This window comes from Scyliorhinus canicula, chromosome 4, assembly GCF_902713615.1.
Source record: "Scyliorhinus canicula chromosome 4, sScyCan1.1, whole genome shotgun sequence".
Classification (NCBI taxonomy): Eukaryota; Metazoa; Chordata; class Chondrichthyes; order Carcharhiniformes; family Scyliorhinidae; genus Scyliorhinus; species Scyliorhinus canicula.
Window position 1 is genome coordinate 67,340,650 of NC_052149.1, and position 25,955 is coordinate 67,366,604.

Here is a 25,955-nt window from a genome sequence, read left to right on the forward strand (position 1 = left end):
CTGGTTCAATTCTGGTCACTGATTGGTTGGAGCTTGTACATTATCCCTGTGCCTGTGTGGGTTTCTTCCGGGTTCTCTGGTTTTCTCCCACAGTCCAATGATGTGTGTGGGTTAGGTGGATCGGCCATGATACATTGCCCCTTAGTGTCCAGGGGTGTGCAGATTAGGTTATGGGGTTACGAGGGTAGGGTGGGGTGAACAGGTGAGTGGACATGTGCAGAATACTCTTTTGAAAGGTCATTACAGACTCTATGGGCCGAATGGCCTCCTTCTGCACTTGTGATTCTCTGATTCTATCTGTCCCGATCCCAAATATAATATGTAGCACAATATTTACCTCATTGGATTCTGCAAGCGTCTATTGTTATTCCTGGGTGAATTCAATTATCTCTACCACATCTGCAGTGGGTTGGGTGGAGTCAAGGTTTGCTGGAGTGAGGGAAATTCAGGCATGCAAAGCAGATCAAAATTCAATAACTTCCCAAACTTTTCCAAGATGAGAAGGGTCAGGTGGAGTCAAGGTTCACTGAACCATGGGAAAAAAATCTGCAGTTTGCGGACGCCACTATTTTCGGGTAGCCAGATTTTATGTATTGTACCTGTATTAATTTCCTTGCCATGGAACTATAACTTTCCAAGGATGAATTGTCTTGTTTTTGACAGAGTCATCCAGACTTGAAACGTTACCTCTGTTCCATCGCCACAGATGCTGTCAGACCTTCTGAGACTGTCCAGCATTTTCTGTATTTCTTTCAGATTCCAGCATCCGCAGTAATTTGCTTTTGTCTTGTTTTTATGTTGCAGGATGACCGACAACATTGCTGTAAAATAACTTAATTACTAATACATTTTCAATACATGAACACGCAACTGCAAGACATTTTCAGCCTTGTTGCAATCTTCTCTCACATGTGCTATTTGACGTTCAACTGAAGTACAGAGTGTATCTTATACTGAAGTCCACTGCCACAAACACCTTATTATCATGATTTATAATGCACAATGTTAGGTTTGATAGGTGTTTTGCATTATACAAATAACTGTGTTGATTTATTTTTGCTTTTCCACTCCTGAACGTCTTAATTTGCACTGGTATACAGCTCCGCAGGTACTGGCAGCCTTCTGGTACCTTGCCTAAGTGGCCATTCTTCACAGATAGGCATAGTCAGTGAGTGTTGACAGGCTCATTTATCACAGGAAGCATCAGAGCTGAGCCTGATCATATCCTTACAAGAGATTGATACAGATACTTTGCTGAAGGGTTCAGTACACAAGCAGCAACAGAAACCCTGAGGCTATCTGCAATGCCCAATTGGACCAAGTTCTAAGGGTTACGTACCCATCACAGGGCAGGGATCGAATCCAATACATTCTGGCCTGTATGTCTGGTTCGGTTAATTACCCCATTATTCAATAGGATTGGACTGTGTTGATTTGTGTCGAGCTTTATTTACTGATTTTAGATCTTGGGTGCTGACCAGTGGATTCAATCTGGGGGATCCACTTCAAGGGCTGGGTGTCACTAACATGCATATCTCAACCAGCATCTTGCTGCCGCTCACTGCAGGTGCATTACTAAATGCCCTGCTTATTGACTTTACCAGAATCAAGGGGAACAGAGAGAGTGGAGGGAAGCCTGGGTGACAGTGGACCAGCAGCAAGAGCCCACAGGCACTTCTGTTCCTCCTGACCTCGCCAAAATAACTTTGGAGTTTTTAGTAGCTCTTCTCCCTGTTGCAGGCCAATCACAAGAAATGTTTCTAATTCACTTCAATGTTCTCTGTACTTCTGACCCTGACTTAAATAGATTAACATGGTTTCTGTCTGATTGCCAGTAGGAGTTTGGATCACCTACCTGCAGACCTCAGGTAAAATGGCGGAGAGTGTGAAGTGTGCCTATAAATCAACCATCTTCAAGTTATATTTATTGGGCAGAGGAAATCAAAACGGCTCTTTTAAGGCTATAATATTTGGAAAGTATTGTAAAACTGCAGGATGAAGTAGAAATGACAAAACATTGCTCCCAGTTCAAAGCCTTAATAAGCATACATGCAGGTTGGAGCTCAGACTACAAAAATACAGGCTGAATTTTGATCTTATGTTTGCTCCTTGTAATACATGCGGCACAGAATCAGAGACTCCTACAGGTCAGAAGGGGGCATTTAGCTTATTGTGTCTCTTATTAGCTTATTGTGCCTCTGCTGTTTTAAATTTGTGTTAAAAGTGTGACATATGACTCAGTTTCATTATTAGACGATAATAATGTATCAATGAAGGAATGTAATTTTACCTATTCAATTAATTTTAACAACTATGCAGGGCAGATTTACAATGAAACACACCATCCCCTGGCACAGGGCCACCAAAGACAGGGGAGCCCAAAATGCACACGCCCTGATTTATTTCGCTCACAGCCAATCATACACTGACTTTCATTGCATGCAAACCCACCACAACTGAAAAGTATTTCACTGTTCCCAACCAAGCAAAAATGAGGGGACGGGACTTATTTGATCCATTGCAGCTCTCGGTTCTGAGCAGGCGCTATTGAGATATTCACACCTTCAGAACTACATAGGGCAGCATGGTATCACAGTGGTTAGCACAGTTGCTTCACTGCTCCAGGGTCCTAGGTTCGATTCCTGGCTTGGATCACTGTCTGTGTGGAGTCTGCACGTTATCCCCGTGTCTGCGTGGGTTTCCTTTGGGTGCTCCGGTTTCCTCCCACAGTCCAAAGATGTGCAGGTTAGGTAGATTGGCCATGCTAAATTGCCCTTAGTGTCCAAAAAGGTTCGGTGGGGTTACTGCGTTAGGGGGATAGGGTGGAAGTGTGGGCTTAAGTAGGGTGCTCTTTCCAAGAGCCAGTGCAATCTTGATGGACCTAATGGCCTCCTTCTGCACTGTAAATTCTAAGATTCTATGATTCTACATTAGCCATTCTGCATGTGGCCAAATGTCTGTGCTGTGAGGAGCATCAGTATAGAATCAGGGAGAGATTTAGCCCCACTACCTGTTGGGAGCACAGCAGCGATTGGCACCTTGCATTCAAGATTTTAAATCAGAGAATGTGTGAGTGGGAATGGGTGTCATGAGGGCAGGGCTGAAATTTGAGGTGTGTCAGACCGCCCAACTCTCCTCCTCTCCCCCTCCTTCACCCACCCATGCCCCTTTTCACCATACCCTCCCGCAGTAGGAAAATGCTGGTTATTTACAGAGTTAAAGAGCGTGTGTGTTTGTGTGTGTATGGGGGAGACCCATTTGTATCCAGTTTCTTTCAACACTGAGCCTCTTCCTGGGGAGCTTCTCCTGACATTGTGAAGCAGCTAGTTACTCAAAGTGTTCAAGGGGTTGGCGCCATCACAGTAGGATGTGGCAGGCAGGAGTGCACCACCAGCTCATCGGGAGGGGTAGCACATTCTGCAGGTAAATCACTCACCCTAGCATTGAGGCAAGGCCATATCAATCCACATTATACCTGCATTCCCTCAGAAAGAATGTATGTATTCTGCTTTTCGATTAATGTAATTTCTCAGAGAAGCAAATCAAGGCACTGGATCTCAGCACCACGGCTGCGACCTCTTTAGGTTTCCTAACCTAATCAATATTTTACAGGGATCAAAATTTGGGCCATGTAAAGTCAAATTCTTGAAGAATGTGGAGGTTTCTTTAAACCCTATAAGTTTTGTCAATCACTTCACTTATCCTATGTGAAACGTAACCAAAATACCTAAAATTATCCATGTATATTATGAAATGATGATAACTAGTCAGAAATTAGGGTGTGACCTTATTCAATAGATAGTATGGCAGGGAAAAGATAGTTGAAGGTACGGGCAAGAATTTCTTCCTTACTCAACATGTTGAGAAGTAATGGATTTAATTAGTAACAGTTCCTGAGTTGATATCTGATTTCTATGTGGGAACTGTAGAAATTCGCAACATAGAAGGAAGCTTCTTGGCGCATCATTGTAACTGCGCAGCTCTCAAAATGAACTAACCACGTCATCCTAATTCCCATTCTTTCCTTATATTAAATGTCAGCTATAAAATGTATGATGGATTCAATTCCAGTCACTATTTCTGGTGCAAACATTCCATGTCTTATCAACTCCTCAATTCACATCAATAGTCATTATGTTATCACATTTCATTTGGTTGAGAAAATTATTGCTGCAGACAACTTGCTGTACCCACTGAATAAGAGTGTTCAAATTTCAAGGATAAAGAAAGGTTTCAAAAATGGAGATGGGGTGTGTTGACTGATGGAAGTAAGTTGTAGAGAAGAAAAATAAAGTTAGTTACATAAATAGTCAGAAAGTAGCTTCAAAACTAAATATTTCCAAAGGTATAAAACATTGGCAAGATTGCATGTATAGGTATTATATGCAGTTGAAGTTAACTAAAGCCACAATTGAATGTCAAAAATGCATTGGGAGAAATCAATTCATCAGGTGACATTCCCATGGTTAAGTTCTGTATGTGATCAAAAAGCCCTACAGGTGCTTTAAAGATTTAGCATGGCAGGTAGGATTGAAGAGTAGGATATGGCTGAAATGTGAATATATATGTTTTGCATTAATTTTCACTTCTGAGATGATACAGCGGTATGTACAAATGCTTTAGATATTGACTCTTTGAATGTAAATGCATTAATGGCCTTAGCTTGGTTTGAGGCACTGCAGATTGATCAGGTTGCTGAACTTGATGACAGTTAACCTCAAATGTTGATGAAAGTTGGAGAGATGCTATGTATGTAAATAATTTAGTTGACTAATAGTCATATGAAATCTAGACTAGTTTGAATTGACTGGAGAAAGAGTTGTATGCCTGGATGCTTGGACACATGTGCCAAACCCTATTAATTGATATTCATACAGAAACATAGGAACTAGAATAGGCCATTCAGCCCCTTGAGCTTGTTGTGTCATTATGGCTGATTTGTATTTTAACTCTGTCTACGCTATTTTTTCCAGATCTTGAAGTAAAGTTCTGTAATTTATGTTTCTAATAGGCTTGAATAACATAATAAAAAATTTGTATAATGCATTTCTAGCTGTGATAAGGATTAGTGATTCAATGATTCATGTTTTGAAATGAAATGCCAACCAGCACTAATATTTTTCACTTAAAATGCTCAGGCTTACTGTCATTTAGTGATGTATACATAGGAAAACAGCACAATCAAAGATTGAGAAAATATGGGCAACACATTTTCCGAGAGACCCTACACCTCAGAATTTCCCATTACACCACTGATAGTGATCGGGAGAGAGAGCAAGCATGAGAATGGGGGGGGGGGGGGGGGGGGGGGGGGGCAGAAAGTGTGCATGATGGGGGGGAGAGAGTGTGTGTGAGGGGTGGGGTAACAGAGTGTGTGTGCGACGGTTGAGCTTCAGGCTTCAGATCCTGGGATGGGGTGTGCTCTGAAATGAAGCTTAGCACAGGGCCCCATGAACCGTAAATTCACATCTCCAGCAATGTATTTTTGTAAATGGTGATTTGATTATTTTTTAAATCGAACATCCTTGTCACGTCTGGGTCGGTGATGTGATGTGGCCGTTAAATCTCGCGAGAGACTTCTCATGAGGTTTGCGACACTCAGAACGCCTCCTGAGATCTAAGATGACGTCGGGAAACGTCGTGATCTAAATCTCACCCTCGCTTGGGCGAGATCCAGATTAACATATTTAATTGAGCCATGAGGCTCATCTAATTATGTCTGAGCCCGATTATCCCGAGGCTAGGGATCGAATGACTGCTCCTGGGTGACCTCATCATGGCGCTATTCAGTATTGGTTCACATGTGGACCAAGCATAATGGCACATGGGGGGATCTCCCAGGCCATCGGAGGCCTCTGGGTGGTCAGGCTCTGGGCAGGGTGGTACCTTGGCACTCCTGCTGCCACCTTGGCACCTTAGCAATGCCAGCCTGGCACCTTGGCAGTGCCACCCAGTCAAAACCACCCTGGCACCACTAGGGTGCCTGGGTGGCACGGCCGGGTCAGAAGGAACACTGTCAAGGTGCCAGGCTGGCACTGCCAAAGGTGCCCGGGTGCCAGGTTGCCCATGCCAGGCAACAGGTCTGGGGCTGCCCTGTCCTTAAGAGGTGGTGTGACCGGGGTGGTGGGGGGGGGGGGGGGGGGGGGGTGCTAGAGGACCCCCTCAGAGTTAAGTTGGGGGTGGTTGAGCGGGTCGAGAGATCAGGGTGGCATTTCAAAATGGTGCCCCGATCTCTTCTTGAGCTCAGCTCGTCAGTGCAGAAAGTGAGGTCAGTGCAGCTTCGGCCGGTCGTTTCCCACAGAATCCCCAAAAACACAAAGTCCTGTTGAATAGCGGGAAAGTTCTTGGCACTGCCGGCTGCAAGAAACACACGTTATTCACGTGAAAAGTTTGACTTTTTTTGTTAAATCACGCCCATTTACTTTTCTATTGCAAATTTATGCCCAATTGTTCATTCGGAAATCAAAATCTGTTCAATTACATTTTTTGCACTTTCATAAAGGTGATGTTTACTAAAGTTGATAATTCTAAACATAAATACATTAGGGCAAGTTCAGTGTTCCTGTGATTCAAGGCAATGCAGGTCAAAGTTAGGTGTATAGCACTTCAGTATAGATTGTCCCACCCATACCCCTTTCAACGTGTGGATTTTCACTCTAAGTGTGTGAAAAATACATTTACATAGAACAGTACAGCACAGAACAGGCCCTTCGGCCCTCGATGTTGTGCCGAGCAATGATCACCCTACTCAAGCCAACGTATCCACCCTATACCAGTCCAGTAACCCAACAACCCCCCCCCCCCCCCCAATTAACCTTATTTTTTAGGACACTAAGGGCAATTTAGCATGGCCAATCCACCTAACCCGCACGTCTTTGGACTGTGGGAGGAAACCGGAGCACCCGGAGGAAACCCACGCACACACGGGGAGGACGTGCAGACCTCCGCACAGACAGTGACCCAGCCGGGAATCGAACCTGGGACCCTGGAGCTGTGAAGCATTTATGCTAACCACCATGCTACCGTGCTGCACGAATAATTTGTTCAATTATTCTAAGCTCTCGGGCCCAGAATTTCCTTGGAGTTGCTCTCTTTTATCCAAATTACATTTACATGCTTCCTCACAGTTGACGCCATACTCCCAGAGTAGTCATGGCAGTGGGCTGAAAGTCACACTAAGGAAATCCGAGGCATGTGTTTAGCTTTTGGCTGACAGATTTTATAATGGTGTTATCTGGCTTTTCTAAGCCAGTCCTCACCTGATGTTCACTCGAGGACATTTTCTAGCAGGGGTCACTAATGGTAGTCAAGAGCTGGAACACTCTCTTATCTTTCTATTTCTTGGTCCCAGGGCAGAAGCCAATTAAACATAGTTCATTTTGTTGGCTCAAAAACAGAAAATAACAGACAATCTCAGCAAGTCTGACAGCAACTGTGAAGAGAGAAGGGAGCTAATGTTTCAAGTATGGATGACTCTGTCAAAGCTGGGGAGAACTGGAAATAAGGTCAGATTTATGCTGTTCCTGTTGTGGGGGTGGGCATGGTGCAGTGGGGCTGAATAGAGGGCCAGTGATAGGTGGAGATTGACAAATGTGTCCTGGACAGAAAGACAATGGGAATGTAAATGGGGATGATCAAAGCTGAGAATCTTCACCTATCGCTGGCCATCTATCCAGCCCCAATGGTGCATGTCCCCCTCCATCCCACAACAGTATAATCTGATCCTATTTCCAGTTCTCTCTAGCTTTGACAAAGAGTCATGCAGACTCAAAATGTTAGATCCCCTTCCCTCTTCACAGATGCTGTCAGACCTGCTGAAATTGTCCAGTATTTTCTATTTTTGTTTACGATTCCAGCATCCATAGTAATTTGCTTTTATTATCATATTGTTGGCTGTTTTGACAAGGGAATAAAGACTTGCACTTATATAGCATCTTTCATGACCTCAGGACATCCTAAATATTTTCACGACCAATTAAATACCTCTGAAATGTAGTCACTGTTGTAGGAAAGGCAGAAACTCATCTATGCATAGCAATGTCCGAAAAAACGCAGTAAAACAATCTGTTTTAGCATTACCACTTGAGCGGTGATTATTGAAGAGGACACATTGGAAAACAATTTCCAGTGCTTTTTTTAATATTGTCATGAGATCTATGATGTCTATCTAAGCGGGCTGTCAGGTCCTCAGTTTAATATCTCACTTGACTGAAAGGTGGTACCTTCCTTCGTGCTACAGGAGGATGTCAGCCTCGATTTTATGCTGAAATCTCTGGAGTGGGCACAGCTGACATTTTGTTATTAGTTAACTGAGCACAGACCAAAGCTAATATAAGGATGGGAGTTCTTGTTTTGAGTGGCCTAACTGCACACTAGTTTCTGTAAAGAGAGTAATTAGAAACACATAAACAATAAGAATATCCCTGATGTAATTATGAAATCCCCCCCCCCCCCATATCTCAGGAGATTTTGGAGGGGGTAACATTGAAGTTCAGTGTAACTGCTACAAATCTCGGTGGCTCTCAGGATTAATAGAAGGATTGGTAAATTTTGTACATCTACATCCCTGATTCAAATAAATCAGTTACAAAGGAATTGCGATTAAAAGGAATTATTGCCTTACTAGGGAGTCATGGTGGTTGCTGAGATGGTTCTTCTGTTCCTGAGCCAGCTTATTGTTGTGTAATTTGAAAATAACACCAGCTCACCGCCAAATCTTTTAGGAAGAGTAGCATGAACTTTCAATGTAACCTTGCTTACATTTTTATTGGAGTTGTCATTACAAATAAATGTGTTAGTGTATGCTGGGTGCCACAATTGCATCATGTACAGGATCTGTTTTCAAACACATTATTATTTTGTAGAGGACTTTCTCACAACAATGCCCTTTAATTGCATCTCATTTTAAAAATAATATTGCTGTTTAAACCTTATGCAATAATTTGAGCAGGGCCAACGTTGAGCTGATTTAACACCTACACAAGTAAAAACATTTTGGGTCTCACTTGAACTCACTCATGTCAACCGAGCTATCATTATTATACCTTACACTACTTTTTAAGGCCAAAGGAAAAAAAACGAGTAGTCTTCATTTTCTTGGTAAAAAAATAACGTTAGACTCATTAAATGTTTATCCTTTCTCTTTTTGTTTTGCACGGCTTTTTTTAATACAATTTTGATCTTTTAGCGTATTGGAGTTCATTCTCCCACGGACTCTTCATTGGTTCCTTCTGAGGTTATGGCACCTCAGAAAATAGCACGGGCCTGGAGACGTACGGAGGAGCAAGATCTTCTGACACTAAGCAAGTTTGCACATTTTGCAAATTAAATAAATAAATGAATGAATGAAAGCAGGAACGCTACAGCATTCGGAGTCATTTTAACATCTCTTTGCAAAATGTTGATGCGGCTGCAGAACCTCTTCGTAAGTGGTGCGGGATTCAACATGACGCTGGCATCTAGCACCCCCCCCCCCCCCCCCCCATTGCACAATTGAAGATGATTTTAACGTTTATTAGCTGCCGCGCTGATGGGTGAAATACCTGTACGGCAGTACCTTTAATACTCGGCGCTCCCAGTCAGTCGGACATGTTGCCTGGGCAACGGCCATGGCAACTGGCTCAGAGCCTGGGGCTGTCTGCTGCCTCTCCCTCCCTCCCTCCCTCTCTCTGTCTCCACACTCACAAACGCATTTTTACATCAGTTCGTCGCTGGATGATGTGGAAGCCGCTGGAGAATAGAGAGCTCGTACTTTAGAGTCAGGCAGCGCCAGAGCAAAACTCCTTAGGCTGGGCAGAGATAGTCAGACAGGCAGAGGGAAGCCGGGCGGGGGGTGGGTGGGTGGGGAGGGAGGGGTAGGGTTTGGGTGGCGGGGCAGGGGGGAGGGGGGTGCTCTGCAGGGCAGAAAGGGTTTCCCCAGCTTTTGACAGAGAGAAAGTGGGGGGTGGGCGGGCGAGCGAGCGAGCTGGGAGAGACACGATGGACACCGTGCAGGATGCTTCACCCTGCGCCTCAGGCCAGTGGCTGGCGGCTCTTCTGCTCACTCTCTGCTGCTTGCTGCCCACTTGCCTCCCGGCAGCTCAGAGCGTGGATTTCCCCTGGCCGGCGGTGGACAACATCATGGTGCGGCAGGGAGACACGGCCATCCTCAGGTAAGAGCTGCAAGAACAACCTGTGACACACCGTGCGGGGTGGGGGTGGGGATAACAATGTTATTATTTACACACTTTGGCATCTTTTGTTTTTCCCCCTCCCCCTTGCTCTCCGGCAGAGGAAAGAGATAAAGGCAGCAGCGTTTGGGATGTTGTGGTGGGCGGAGGTTTAAGTTGCACATGGTTGACCAATCTGTTGTGTTCTCTGTTGCACAGCTGTGTTTTCATAGTTCCTACGGAATGTAGTTTGAGGGGAAAAACGGATATACACACACACAGCAGGGACCGGTTCAAATCATCCATTCCACTGCATTGTGCGACAATTTTACTTCACGATGTTACACCCCCTCCTAAGAATTAAGACTATCGCAATTTACTGGCGCCTGTGGCATTTGCAAGTTAGAGATCTTTTGAACTCGTCATTTAAATTAAAATAGGAGAAAATACTGTCACCGAGACAACGAATTGTACATAATTTGCAGAGGTACTGTTATAACGGTAAGAAGCAACAATAGTTGACCCGCAGGAGTTGTTTTTGAATGGTCAGACTTCATTTGCCACACCCTTTATTTCCCACCCCACCTGCAGTCAGAAATATAAGGACAAAACAGATGCCTTCCTGTTAATTGCCATTATTATTCTGACACAGGCACAGCCCATCACTGTCTCCCAAACAGAAATGTGAAATTACCTTTCATTTTCTTTTTACTATTTAATGCAATACTAATAACTTCAGAAGTACAAGTACACACTGTGCTGTACTTATGCGCCCACTCAAGAGATTTTTACATTATGTTAATGCCAGATATGACAAAGAATGGAAAACAATCTTAAATATATATTTCTGTATTGTTGTCCTTGTTATAACTCGAACTAACAGAGCAATGAGGTTTGATTGATAAACAGTACAGCATACTTTCAAAGAATTTGACATGTTTAGCCTTTTGTTCAGAAGTTTCACATAATTTTTATCCGGATAATCAAAACAACATAGGACTAAATATTAAAATCTTTAATTGCACGGTATATGTCATAATGACCAACTGACTGATGGTTAGCCATAAAAGCCTAGAGCACTGAGTACAAATCCGAGTCAATTGAATTTCCTAACATTCAATGATTGAATTTTAGCAGCACTTAGTTGGGGTGCTAGATTGAGCACTTAATAATAGAATCCACAGGCGAAGAATAATTGGCAGGGCCAGTTCAACCCTGGAGTAGTGCACCTCCTTTTGGCCAATCACAGCGTGGCATTGACATCTTTCTATGGCTAGATTATCTCACCTTCTCAAATGAGGAAGGGAAGTGCAGCAACGCTGTTCACCTAATAGAGAAAGCACAGGAGGGAGAGTTCCACTCAATCTCTTACGTGAACTGTATTTTAAACATTTATTGAGCATCAATAACTATTATATAATAGACATCTCTTATTACATCGAAGTTGTGTAAAATGTAGCCTTCTCTGTCTTGTCAAAAATTTGACTGCATTCTGTTTTGATTTTCTTTCCCTCATGACAATTTTATTGAATGTGGTATTGCTGCATGATTCTCCAGCTGCATCCTTCTCAAATTTTATTGCTTATTATTTGGCTGGCCCGTATGCAGCAATATTTCAAGGTGGAGCCCACTAACTATACTGCAAGAAATTATTCAAGGATATTAAACTGAAAGAATAATGGTTTGGGGCTGCCATTGCATTCTGTAACTAAAATGTTAATGTGTTTCAACATTTGAGTTTATAAAGTTAAATATGACTTTTAACAAATAAAATAACAACTTTTCACAAAGCACCTTTCACTTGAAATATGTTCCTTGGCATGTCACAGGTGTAAGGACAAAAGTAGATCCTGAAGCAATGTTTTTATTTGTTCTTGGGCATGAGCATCGCAAGCAAGGGCGTTTATTACCCATTCTTAATTGTTCTTGAGAAGGTGACAGTGAGCCGTCTTCTTCAATCACGACTGTCCATGTGGTATCGGTATTCCCACGATGCCTTTTGGAAGAAAGTTCCAGGATTTTCATCTAACAACAATGAAGGAATGGCAATATACTTCTCAGTCAAGCTAGTGCATAACCCAGCGATAACTTACAGGTGGTGGTCTTCCCATCCTTATTGGTCTGGGGTTTAGATGTTGCAGGTGGAAGGTGCTGCTGTTGATGGAGACTTGGCGAGTTGCTGCATTACAACTTGTGGATGATTCACATTGTTTCCACTGTACACCTATGATGAAGGGGGTGAATATTTAAGGTGGTGGGTGGATGGAGTGCCGATCAAATGAGCTATCTTTTCTTGGATGGTGTCGAGATTCTTCGTGATGTTGAAGCTTCACTCATCCAGGAAATTGTAGAATATTCCATGACATGCCTGATTTTTGGGCGGATTTTGGGAAGTTAGAAAGTAAGTTACTCACCATAGAATTCCCAGCCTCTGACTTGCTTTTGCAGCCACAGAATTTATATGGCTGGTCCAGTTAGGGTTCTAGCCAATGGTAGTCCCAGGAGGTTGTTGGTGGGCGATGCAGTGGTGGTGGTGCCATTCAGAGATGGTCAGATTCTCTCTTATTGGAGATAATAATTGTCTGGTACTAGGTGATGCAAATGTTACTCTCCAATTTATCAGCCACGCCTGAATGTTATCCAGGTCTTTCTGTATGTAGGCACAAGCTGTGTTATTATCTAAGGAATTGCGAATGATGTTGAACATTGTGCAATCATCAACTACCATCCCCACTTCTGGGGCGGCATTCTCCCCTACCCGGCGGGACGGGGGGTCCCGGCGTAGGGGAGTGGCACCAACCACTCCGGCGTCGGGCCTTCCCAAAGGTGCGGAATTCTCTGCACCTTTGGGGGCTAGGCCCGCTCCGGAGCGGTTGGCACCACGACGACTGGTGCCAAAACCGGCACCAGCGGCCTTTCAGGCCCGCCGCCCGGCGCCGAGGCTGGCCGGAAGACTTCGCCTGTTCGCGCATGCGCCGGTGGTGATGTCAGCGTCAGCTGCCGCTGACGTCACAAGCGGCACATGTGCGCTGGGGGATTCTCTTCCGCTTCCGCCATGGCGGAGGCCGTGGCGGCGGTGGAGGAGAATGAGTGCCCCCACGGCACTGGCCCACCCGTGGATCGGGGGGCCCCGATTACGGGCCTGGCCACTGTGGGGGCACCCCCCATGGTCCAATCGCCCCGCGCCCCCCCCCCCCCCCAGGACCTCGGGGGCCTGCTCACGCCGCTGATCCCGCCGCCACCAGAGGTGGTTCAAACCTCGGCGGCGGGAGAGGCCTCCCAGCGGAGGGACTTCGGCCCATCGCGGGCCGGAGAATCGCCGCAGGGGCCTCACCGATCGGCGCGGACGTCACGCTGATCGACAGGGTGTGATTCCCACCCCCGCCAATTCGCTGGTGGCGGATAATCTCTGCCACGGCGGGGGCGAGATTTTCGGCGGCCCCAGGCGATTCTCTGACCCTGCTGGGTGTCGGAGAATTTCGCCCCTGATCTTACAACACCAGGCTAAAGTCCAACAGGTTTGTTTCAAACACTAGCTTTCGGAGCACTGCTCCTTCCTCAGCTGAAGAAGCAGTACTCCGAAAGCTAGTGTTTGAAACAAGCTTGTTGGACTTTAACCTGGTGTTGTAAGACTTCTTACTGTGCCCACCCCAGTCCAACACCAGCATCTCCACATCACTTCTGATCTTATGATGGAAATCAATATCATTGATGAAGCACAGTAAGAGGTTTTACAACACCAGGTCAAAGTCCAACAGGTTTGTTTCAGACACTAGCTTTGGGAGCACTGCTCCTTCCTCAGGTGAATGAAGAGGTAAGTTCCAGAACCGTATATGTCAAAGATGCAAGACAATGCTTTGAATGCGAGCATTTACAGGCAATTAAGTGTTTACAGATTCAGAGATAGGGGTAACCCCAGGTTAAAGAGGTGCAAATTGTCTCAGGCCAGGACAGTTGGGAGGATTTCGCAAGCCCAGGCCAGATGGTGGGGGATGAATGTAATGCAGCATGAATCCAAGGTCCCAGTTTAGGCCGTACTCATATGTGCGGAATTTGGCTATAAGTTTCTGCTCTGCGATTTTGCGTTGTCGCGCGTCCTGAAGGCCGCCTTGGAGAACGCTTACCCGGAGATCAGAGGCTGAATGTCCTTGACTGCTGAAGTGTTCCCCGACTGGAAGTGAACATTCCTGCTTGGCGATTGTCGCTCAATGTTGTCGCAGCGTCTGCATGGTCTCACCAATGTGCCACGTACATTGGCATTTCCACATCATTGATGAAGCAGTTCAAGATGGTTGGACCTAGGATTCTACCCTGAGGAACTCCTGCAGTGATGTCCTGGGGCCAGGATAGTTTCCCCAAATTTCCATTCATATCAATTTTGTTAAGGCTTCTTGATCCCGCACCCAGTCAAATGTCACTTTGATGTCAAGCATAGTCACTCTTCCCTCACCTCCGGAACCTCTTTTGTCCATTTTTGGAGCTGAGTTTCCCTGGCAGAACCTAGACTGAATATTAGTGAGTAAGTAAGTGCTGCTTGAAAGTATTCTGGACAACAATTGCCAGCACTTTTTTTGTGATTGAGAGCAATTTGCTGGAGTGGTACTCATTCAGATTAGATTTATCCTGTCTTTTATGGATGGTAGATACCTGGACAGTTTTTCATATTGTCGGATGAATGCCAGTATTATAACTGTACTGGAACATTTTGGCTAGGGACATGGCTAGTTCTGGAGCACAAGCCTTCAGTACTACAGCTGAGATTGTGTCAGGGCCCATATGCTTGCCCTTTTAGCCCTCACTTGAAGTGAATCCAGCTGCCTGAAAGCTGGCATCCATGATAGTGAGGACCTTAGGAGGAGGCTGAGATGGATCATCCAATTGGCACTTCTTTTATTTAAAATTTAGAGTACCCATTTCATTTTTTCTGATTAAAGGCCAATTAGCGTGGCCAATCCATCTACCCTGCACATCTTTGGGTTGGCGGGGCAAGACCCATGCAGACATGGGAGAATGTACAAACTCCACACGGTCAGTGACCCAGAGGCGGGATCGAACCTGGGACCTCAGCACCGTGAGACAGCAGAGTTAACCACTGTGCCACCATGCTGCCCAATCCAAGTGGCACTTCTGACTAAAGATAGTTTCAAATCTTTTGGTCTTTTTGTGCTAATGTACTGAGCTCCATCATCTTTGAGGATGGAAATGTTTTTGGAACTTCTTCCAGTTAATTATTAAATTGTCTAATATTCATGACTGGACGTGGCAGGACAGCAGATATTTGATCTGATCCGTTGCTGGTTGGATTGCTTAGCTCTCTCTATAGAATGTTTTTTATGTTGTTCAGCATGCATGGAGCCCGGTGTTGTAGCTTCACCAATTTATTAACTCATTACTATGCCGGATGACGTTCCTAACATGGTCTCTAGCACCCTTCTTTGAGAAGATCTGCCAAGGAACAATCAAAAGCCTAGTTAAAGAGCTAGAGTTTATGAAGAGCCTTGAGCATAAGAAAGGAGGGAGGAGGAAGAGGGGTATGTCTCTGCAAAGTCATTTGGGATTAACGATGACTTGCTTCCAATACAGTTTGATGAGTTGTGAGGTGGCCAATAAATCTAAGACATGATCTTCAGACCCTGCCATATGTGGGGGAGGTGATACTTGAAAGGTCGGGTAGATTAATTGTTTGGAGGTTTGCCTGCTTTCTTCGATGCCTTGAGTTTCATGTTCCCAACAACGCCTTTCAGGATGATCCTTCTCCATTTTGGTTGGTCACAAGCTAAGGACTCCCATAAGTCTACAAGAATGTTAGGTGTCTTTGGACATGCTTTGAGGACATCCTTGAAGCATTTCTGCTGTCCTCTTGGAGTCTCCTTTGGTTACTGAACTCCAAGTAGAGAAGATGTTTCAGGAATCCGGTGTCAGGCATGTAAATGGCATGTCCTGCTCAATGGAGATGATTTTGAGAGTTTAGCACCTTGATGCTGAGCACGGTGGCTTGGAAGAGAGCCCTGCTGTTGGATTGCCTTTCTTGCCACTGGATTCGGGGGATCTTGTGAAGGCACCGCTGGTGGTACTTCTCCAGAGCTTTGAGTTACCTGCTGTAGGTTTCCTAATCTCTGAAGCATATTGGAGCATGGGTATCATTGTTGCCCAGTAAATATGATCTTAGTCTCAGGTTTGAGATCCTCATTCTCAAATACTCTTTTCCTCAGTCGGCTGAAGGCTGAGTTGGTATATTGGAGATGATGATGACGTTCAATGACTATGCCTTCATTGAGAGGAAGCTTCCAAGATATGAAAAATGGTCCATATTTTTCTGGATCTCGCTGTTGATCTTAGTTATGCTGTGCAAGCAGGTTGTAAGAGCACCATAGATTTTTGAGTGTTTCGTGAAAATCATATTTTCCCATATGCTTTGGAGAAGCAAGAAATCTAGGATCTCCCCAAATGTAAATAGAAAGCTTTGGCGAACCAGAAACCTCAACACAAGTTTAAAAACAGCGATTCTACAGGTGTTTGAAGGCAATGGTACAGCATAAAACCACAGCATACAGAACTGATAGTGGGTAGAAAGGCCAGAGGGAGATCAACAACTTGCAGATGCCAAGAACATGTGTGGTATCTTCAGTGCTGTCAAGACAGCCTGTGGCCCAAGCAAGAGCCCACTCTGCTGAGAGCAAGAAATGGAGGGAACCTATCAAGGACAGAGAGGCAATCAGTGCTCATTGGGGAAAACATTTTGGAATCTCCTAAACTGAAACTGTTCCTGGAATTTTCTGCACTGGGTCTAAATCCCATGACGGGGCAGGAGGTCAGAGTGATTCCTGCCCAAGAGCTTAGTGGGTAAATTTATTGAATTGTGCAATGTTGGGCTAATTAATTATGGAGCTGGGGGTTTCCCAGCAAATCACACTGAGGGGTGGGAAGCAAGTCACGCAGCCTGCTATTATATCTAGGCACCATATTTACAAGGCACTCAGACAGCTGCTCATTTATCATGTCAGTAGTTTGGAACTAGACATGCTGCCAGGAAACAATGAAAGCTAGCTCCAAGTGATGCAAATCGTGGAGGAAAGTGGGTGTCCTTTTTCCAAGTAATGGGAGGAGGAAGTCCATCCATCTCATTGTACCTGCAAGAGGTGGTAACCAGGTTGGTCAGTGCCTCTTCCATTCATAGGAGGACTGCGCTGCAGTGCAGGAAAAGAATGAATGACCTAGTCTGCGCCACCAGGGTAAGTTAAAACTCTACCCCCGCTCCCCCCTCCGAAATTACTCACTTCACTGATTGGGAACTGAGACAGAGGTCTTAATGACAAGGCCACCATCTGTGCTGCTGCCCATGCATAAAAGTCCCTCACAAGATGCTTGGTTGCTGCCTCATAGTCCGAGGCTGATGGCCATCCTCTGGGAGCAGTCATGGACAATATGCTGGAGATGCAGAGCGAGGCGAGGGAACATCAGGCAGAAGTGTCGCCTTTTTGCTGATGCAGTGGCACTGACATGTGCGCACATGGAGGTCTCCATGTGGAGGATGGTGGACACCATGGAGGAACTGGTACAGCAGCACATCCAGTTTCTACTGGGGATGTGCACAAACTGCATTTGATCACTAGCCATGGGCGAGCTTTTGCAAACGGTTTTGTGAGAGTGAAACAGGGCAACTCAACCTCTCTCCAGGTACCCCTTTCCCACAAACAGTCATGGTGGGGCCCTTGAGTACTCAAACTGAGGAGGAGCATCACACGGACACGCTGGGACATCCACTCAGGACTTTCCAAGGGTGTCCAGATGTTCTGAGTCCATTCCCTCTGTGACCCCATTGGCTCTAGTCTTTGGGACTGTTGAGGAACCCAATCACCCCTCATGTGTTTTCTGCCCTCTCTCCCCTGTGCTCCAAACCCCATCTGGCTCACTTTCCACCAAGTGGATCAGCCTGCAATCCCAGGAAGTCCTTGACACCTGGATGCTACATTGGTCCAGTTATGCTTCGGACTGGCATGAACTGCTGCTGCATTGTGGGCTGGGGTGGGGGAGAATTCTGATTGGGTGCACATTTCAATTCCCTTGATAATAAGCCATGCTGGTCAGGACCGTAGGTTCCTGCTGTCATTTCCTGCCATCGGGAAACCAATATTTGCACTCTTGTCGCATTCTGTGCTCCTGCCACTATCGGGGACGGGAAATTCTCACCTCACCTGAAGGCCATCAACTTCATTTCTCAATACCCCAACTGGCTCAGTCTCAGCACCACCCCAGTCCAGAGACAAGTTGAAAAATCCATTTGATGGTGGAAAAATAACAAAGCCTCTGGAGCGAATGGAATTCTTGCTCAAATTCTGAAATTACAGTGGAGATGAACTCCTTGCATGGCTGAAAAATATTAAATCCCTCATCTGGGAATACGAGTGCTGGGCCGACGATGTTGGAGACATTGTGATTGTATTGTAAAAGGGAGATAAATCTGATTGCGGTAACTACAGGCCAGCCTCCCTGCTGTCTGTCACAAGAAAGATCATTGCAAGAGTGTGCCTCAGTTGTCATATCCCAATGGCCAAAGAGTTCCTTCAGAGTCACTATTCAGTTTTCTCCTGTTGAGAGGCACCGCAGGCACGATCTTCACCGCACAGCTAATCCAGCGCCAACAACTGTACTTGTCCTCTTTTGAGCTCACAAGCCTTCCACTTTGTCAATAGTTAAGGGTTATCTGTGAAGAGATATTATGCAGACTTGCATTGATTTCCCAGGGGTAGGTAATTCCACAGACTGCTTGCTACCTATGTGGCCCTGGAAGTTTCTTTATTGATATTACCAATGGATGTCGCATGGGCAAGAAGTGACCCATGGCCCTGTCTGTCCCTGAGGAATCAATGTTGTCTGTATAGCACCACTTGAAACAGCGCTACTAAACTCATTTCACGTCAGCTGAATTTAGAGGGAGCGTTGATGAGGATTACAGCAGTAAACGGACTGAAGTAGGGACAGAGTGGGTGATATTGTAAAGGTAGAAGCAGGTGATACTCATGATGGAGAGAATCTTGAAGCAGAGTTTTGAATCGAACATGATTAAAAGGATGATGCTGACTCCCTCATTCTGCAAGAGACATAATCAAATGCTTTATCTGTCCTGTGCATCACTAGAGTTAGGTGGGCTGTTTTTAATGTGAATCCTAATAACAGGTTAGAAAGCTGGGGCAATTCAACCGTGGCTCTTTCCAGGACCCTTAACCCGATTATGTGCCCATAAGGGTAATTAACTGGCTGTTATTGAGAGACTCATCCTTTTAGTGATGGAGATCCCATCTCAAAGCTGTTGGCCAATTTGATCTCTGCAGTGCCCTTGGGAACTGCAGCTACAGCTGGCACTGCAACCAGCCAGGAGCAGCATCTTGGAGCAGGTCCTGATCTGATGTCTGTGGGGTCGCTTGGCTCGGTCACAGTGAGGGAGAAGAGGGTAGTCAGTGGTGAGGGCAGGGGGGATTGTTTCCTTGAGCATGGCCCTTGCCGTTGGGGAGACGTCTTCAGTGGGTCACAGGGTGCCCAATCAGGATGCTATTCGCTCCAGGAGCCCAGAAGGAGGCCAGCAGCTATAATTGGGTGGACGTTCCACCATTGCTAGAAGAAAACCACAAAGAGCAGGAAGGTGCCCTAAAAGACCTTTCATGGGCCTCATTAGCCTCTGGGTGAGAAGGGCAGCCTTCCCTACCCTTCACTGTGAATCGGACGGAGTCGACAACGCAAACCTTCCCCCCCCCCCCCCACCCCTCCCTGCACACACCCCTGCTAACTCCATACACCTTTTCCCCCACCTACCACATCGCACTGTTGTGGACCAGATTAACTTCTGCTTAGTGTCTTGTGTAAACCAGCACAAACGTTCTACTTTAAGGTATCCACACATAATAAAAATCTTTCCAGATGCATCTTAAATCTTAATCATAGTTATAAGGGTTTGTCAAGATATTTAAGCAATGGAATATATGCCATTATTTAAAATAAGGTACTTCTTTCATTTTTTAAAACGACTACTATCCATGAAAGTGTAAGATGGAGATAATATTGCTGAAGCTTTGGTTGTAGAGGTTGGATCTCTCATTTGCGACAAATGAAACATGTTGAACATAAATTTAAAATGTTTTTCTTCAGTTTTCCTTTCTTCCCTCCCCACATGACAGCAGATTCTTGTTGGATGCAGTTCCACGATGCTTTGCTTAAGTCGCCATTCAAAATGTGAGAACTGTGATGGTGAGACACATCTTGCCTTTTTGGTGGGCCAAAGCTAGACAGCTGACAGTTGCAGATTATCTGCAGTTAACTGTGTTTTGTGAGCCTGCAAACCTCTTAGCTAGGATCATCCATATAATCTGGCTGCTCTCCCTGCACAGGTTCACTTTCTAGCAGCACCTTGCATCAAGAACCCCAAAGCAGAAACGGGAAGACAGCTGCAGGTCTGAAAGTTCTTATTTGCAAAACTGCAGGTCCACAACCAGATGGTCTCGAGACCTGTAGACCAGCAAATAGAAAGATTAAAATCTTTTTGTTTTATTTTCTCTTTTGTGCTAAATGCTACAACCCAGCCGATTTTCTGATCTGTGGCGATTCCCACGGGGTGATCTTTCCTTGTACTGACAGGAAGAAAATTCGAGAGTGCCCTTCCACCCCGTTATCTACCGGACACAGTGTTATAAGTTTGAGGAAATCGGGGGAGCCCTAAGTCTGTGTTTTGCAAATGGAGACCAGATGGAATACTCCGTCATCCCAGTTCTCCTTTTTTCCTTTCCTGCGAACTCAGCATTGCCTCGGGAAACAAAGCTGAAAATGTTATCACGGTATGCTGCAAGAGGGTATGATGGTTCCAGACCACGCCTAAAGTTGCCAACATTTAAAAAAAAATTCCAATTAAGGGGAAATTTAGTATGGCCAATCCACCTGCACTGCACATTTTGGGTTGTGGGGGCAAGACCCATGTAGACACAGGGAAAATGTGCAAACTCCACACGGGCAATGATCTGGGGCGGGGATCGAACCCGGGTCCTCGACGTGGTGAGGCAGCAGTGCTAACCACTGCGCCACCATGCCGTCCTGAAAGTTTGTAACCTTCCAGGAATACCCTGCAAATGTCAGCAATTTAAGATTAATCTCTGGGCACAAGTGTGTGTAACGCAGGAGAAAATATTAAAAATGTGTGTGGTTTATTTTAATTTTCCTTGGACACCTTTGTTTAAGAGTTGAGGAAAAGGCTTGTGTGACATTCAAGGACCAGACTATTATCACAAAAAATGTGTTCACTTTGCAGCTGATGAGGACAGATGTGCAGGGGAAACAGTGATTCGAGCTTGGGGCAGAGGGACTTGGGACAGAATGTAGTGAAACCTGCAGAAATAAACTTCAGCCAGAGTTGGCAACCCTACTCACACCAGATCTCCACAGGTTAACAATATGGTTTGTAAAAGCTGATGAATGCCCAGCCCCCTATGCTGTACTTAGCAGGTACAATGTAACTGAGAACTGGCAATTGAGCATCTGGTGAAGTTACCGTCAGATGGAAGTTGAGATATCTTTAGTCTGTTTGGTCAGAGTTAGAATGGTTCAACAGTTTATGAATTGAACTTCTGGATGAACCAAAGAATCATTTTAACTTTTTCAAATGGCATAGTCATCAGTGAAGTGGAGAACAGCTGGAGTGGGTGTGTGTAATTGTTTTGTCTTCACATTCATAAATGATGCATGTAGATGATGAAAGGATACTTTCAAAACACATTCCAATTTAAATTGTATTTCAGTACAGGTTGGGTCGACAACTTAGTTTGGCAAATGGCCAGAATGAGCATTGTATCCAACTCAACATGGCAGTTGAAGTTGAATCAACCTCCAACAGATTACATCAGTTCTTTTTGCTTATTTTTCCTCCCCTTTATATATATTTTGATTTGGAGAAAATTTTTGTGGCAAAGAGGATTGCAGAGAGCACTTCAATAAGTTCAGCTTGGTATCAGCTGCAGTAAACTCTGACACAGGATTTGGCATGTCCTCATTTCATGGCAACCACTGTGGGCAGTCAAAATGGCAAAGCTGCAGTGTGGCGATGAGGAATTTCTTAGAAATTGTAGTTCCACCAGGCTCCACTTTGAGTGATGTGTTTGATACAGTGAACTTGATCAGTGTCTGCCAAACTTCATCTCAATGCAATTTGATTCTGATATTTTGGAGGATTGGAGCTGTGCATCCAAACTACATCAGGTGTGTGCTCTCGGTGGATTGTTTCATGTTGCATTTCTGCATAGTACTTTAGTTGATGTAAGATCTCACTGCATCCGTTGAAAAAAATCAAAAGGTTTGTCCTCAAACTCGCCATGCTTAATCTTTTAATGCTTTTGAAGTTTTGAGAGTTTTAATCTTTCATTTGCCAATGCTTCCCTACATATAACGCACAAAAACTTTGAATCCTTATTTGCAGTGGCATAATTAATAAAGAAGAGCAGGACAGTTGACCAAGCTGCTGGTGAAGATTTATCTCTCAATCAACACCTAAAACTGTAGATTATTTTATAGTCGTCCGCAGCAAACCTTTGTGCATAAATTGCTGCTGAATTTCTTCCAATAGACTTCTAAATTACAATACTTAATTGCTTCAATGTGCTTTGTGATGTCCGGCATTGATTGTGCCCCCCCCCCCCCCCCCCAAGGATGGTGACCCCCCTCCCCCCCAAAGATTGTCCCCCCTAAGATTCTGCCCCCCCCAAGATTGTGTCCCCCCAAGATTGTCCCCCAAACATTGTGTCCCCCCAAGATTATGTCCCCAGATTGTGTGTCCCCAAGATTGTGTCCCCAGCCAGATTGTGTGTCCTTCCGAGATTATGTATCTCTCCAAGATTGTGTCCCCCTCCCCAAGATTGTGTTTCCCCCCAAGAAATTGTGTTTCCCCCCAAGATTGTGTTTCCCCCCACTCTGCCTCCCCCTCCCCCACTCTGCCTCCCCCTCCCGCCACTCTGCCTCCCCCTCCCCCCAATCTGCCTCCCCCTCCCCCCACTCTGCCTCCCCCTACCCCCATTCTGCCTCCCCCTCCCCAACTCTGCCTCCCCCCCCCACTCTGCTCCCCCCCCACTCTGCCTCCCCCTCCCCCCACTCTGCCTCCCCGTCCCCCACTCTGCCTCCCCCTCCCCCCACTCTTCCTCCCCTTCCCCCCACTCTGCCTCCCCCTCCCCCACTCTGCCTACCCTTCCCCCCACTCTGCCACCCCCTCCCCCACTCTGCCTCCCCCTCCCCCACTCTGCCTCCCCCTCCCCCCACTCTGCCTCCCCCTCCCCCCACTCTTCCTCCCCCTCCCCCCACTCTTCCTCCCCCTCCCCCACTCTTCCTCCCCCTCCCCCCACTCTGCCTCCCCCTCCCCCCACTCTGCCTCCCCCTCCCCAAACTCTGCCTCCCCCTCCCCAAACTCTGCCTCCCCCCCACTCTGCCTCCCCTCCCCCACTCTTCCTCCCCTCCCCCACTCTGCCTCCCCCTCCCCCACTCTGCCTCCCCCTCCCCCCCACTCTGCCTCCCCCTCCCCCCACTCTGCCTCCCCCTCCCCCACCCTCCCCACTCTGCCTCCCCCTCCCCCACTCTGCCTCCCCCCCCCACTGCCTCCCCCCCACTCTGCCCCCCCCCCCCCACTCTGCTTCCCCCTCCCGCCACTCTGCCTTCCCTTACCCCCACTCTGGCCCCCTCCCCCAACTCTGCCTCCTCTCCCTCCATCTACCCCCTCTCCCTTTCTCCCCTCCCCCACTCCACCTCCCCCGACTCTTCCTCCGCACCCACTCTTCCTCCTCCTTGCCCCCCACTCAACCTCTTCCTTGTTCCTTCCCAACGGCTCATCCACCACCTCCCTCTCCCCACTGCCTACCACCCTCCCCACTGCCTCCCCTCCCTCCCACCGCCCCCTCGCTCACCTCCTCCCCTCTGCTTCACCAAACTCCTCCCCTCACCCTCCTTCCAGAACTCTTCCCCTCTTCCTTCCTCCTCCCCCCACCTCCTCCCTCTCTGCCTCCTGCCAGCTTGGGGCTGTTTAGCACAGGGCTAAATCGCTGGCTTTGAAAGCAGACCAAGCAGGCCAGGAGCACGGTTCGATTCCCGTAACAGCCTCGCCGAACAGGCGCCGGAATGTGGCGACTAGGGGCTTTTCACAGTAACGTCATTGAAGCCTACTCGTGACAATAAGCGATTTTCATTTCATTTTCATTTTCATTTCATTTCATTACCCCACCCCCTCCTCTTTCATTCCTCCACCACCCACCCCCTCGTATAATCTCATTAAATATCTCAAAATTATCTCTGGAAGGAACGTCTACACTGCGATGGCAGACATCACCCTCCTGTGGTATTTTATGAGAGATGATCCTTGTCACCATCTTCCTCAAATACCATTAATAATATTTCCTCATTGGGAAATCCTCCGTTATGCTCTTTTTAACCATCAACTGTTTAGTTGATAATCTAATACGGAAGTTTTTTGTGCAAAATTAATTATTAAAGCGAATCCAGTGAAAAAACATCCACTAAACTCACATCTGGGGAAGTATCAGTGCTCCATGCCATTTCTTACACTACAGCCCTCAAGCGTGGAAGCATAGCAAATACCGCAAATATTTTCAGTAACACACCCCTTACAAATTCAAAAGATTAATATTGTGTCACTGAGGCACTGTTACCAAATCTGCAATTCCGACACAACTCCCCAGGAAGGAGGGAATTCAGCTGATATCAGCTGGACTGTGGATCAGATTCACACTTGGGGCAGAGATAAATTGTTGTAAACAGAGGGTTTTTTTGCACACTGGCACATAGGTGCATGCTGGGAATCTTTGGTGCAAAACAACCTCAAAACAAAAAGTGTCCTTGTATGAAATATAATGGGGGGGGAGAGTGTTCAATGCGAGATGAGCATAACCGACAATTAATCCAGTTCCACAGGAAAAGAATTTCCAATATGTTGAGCGTTGCCAGTTTGCTGTATAGCTGAATGTAAAAGATGCATTTGCTTCAACGGTAGCATTCCTGATTGTCCATGTTCATTTTATCATTCTGCACCCACAAGGATCAAGTGTGGCTTGATCACTGTCCTGTACCATGATTGTCTCTGCAGATAGCAATGTTCAAATACTATGGTTATGTTGATGATATTTTTTTTTAAATGGCTCAGGCAGTACATATTGACAGGTAGGATACCCCTGGCTTGTCACTCCAAAATTTAAAAAAAATCCAACTGTTGTACAAATAGCTTAAAAAAACCAAAAGGTTTGAATGCCAAGAAGCAGTGACAACTGTATTTCTAATTTTAGAGGTACTGATACCAGTGCTCTCATCTGTTTACAGTGTGATTAAGCTCTATGTGGCACTGACAAAAATGATAGCATTTTTGAAAGATAAGATAATCTTAGCATTATCCTTTTATTTACATATTTTGCAAGTGGGGATAATTGTTTAAGGTAGTGAACAGCAGAGCCAAACTAATATAGTTCCAGATTAATTCTGTAATTTGTGCCAGGTTAACTAGCTCTACTGCACGATTGCCTAATAAGAAGGGGGTAGGAGTTCTGTAATTAGTTTCTGTGCTCCGACATTAGGGAGAATCAGCCACGGTTCCCACACCTGGTCACTGTAAAAGGACCCTTACTGAAGTGCACGTGAGTGGATGTGTGGTGCAAACAAATTTGTCTTCACTGCGATGCTTCTTCGAATTTAATGGCTTGTTGACATTCTCTATTTAGGCTCACACGAGAAGAATGGGTACTTGATGAGGTACCAGATGGTAATTGATACCTGTGGAACAAC

General features: G+C 45.9%; 1 protein-coding gene across 1 annotated transcript in view; it reads left to right on the top strand.

The window, feature by feature from the left end:
- The first annotated feature begins 9,918 nt into the window (after positions 1–9,918).
- The window catches only part of negr1 (neuronal growth regulator 1), a 747,391-nt gene continuing 731,354 nt past the window's right edge, over positions 9,919–25,955 (top strand). The window contains exon 1 of the mRNA XM_038794392.1: positions 9,919–10,151. Coding sequence (XP_038650320.1) covers positions 9,979–10,151 — 173 coding nt within the window. The 5' untranslated portion in view covers positions 9,919–9,978. The remainder of the gene's footprint in view (positions 10,152–25,955) is intronic.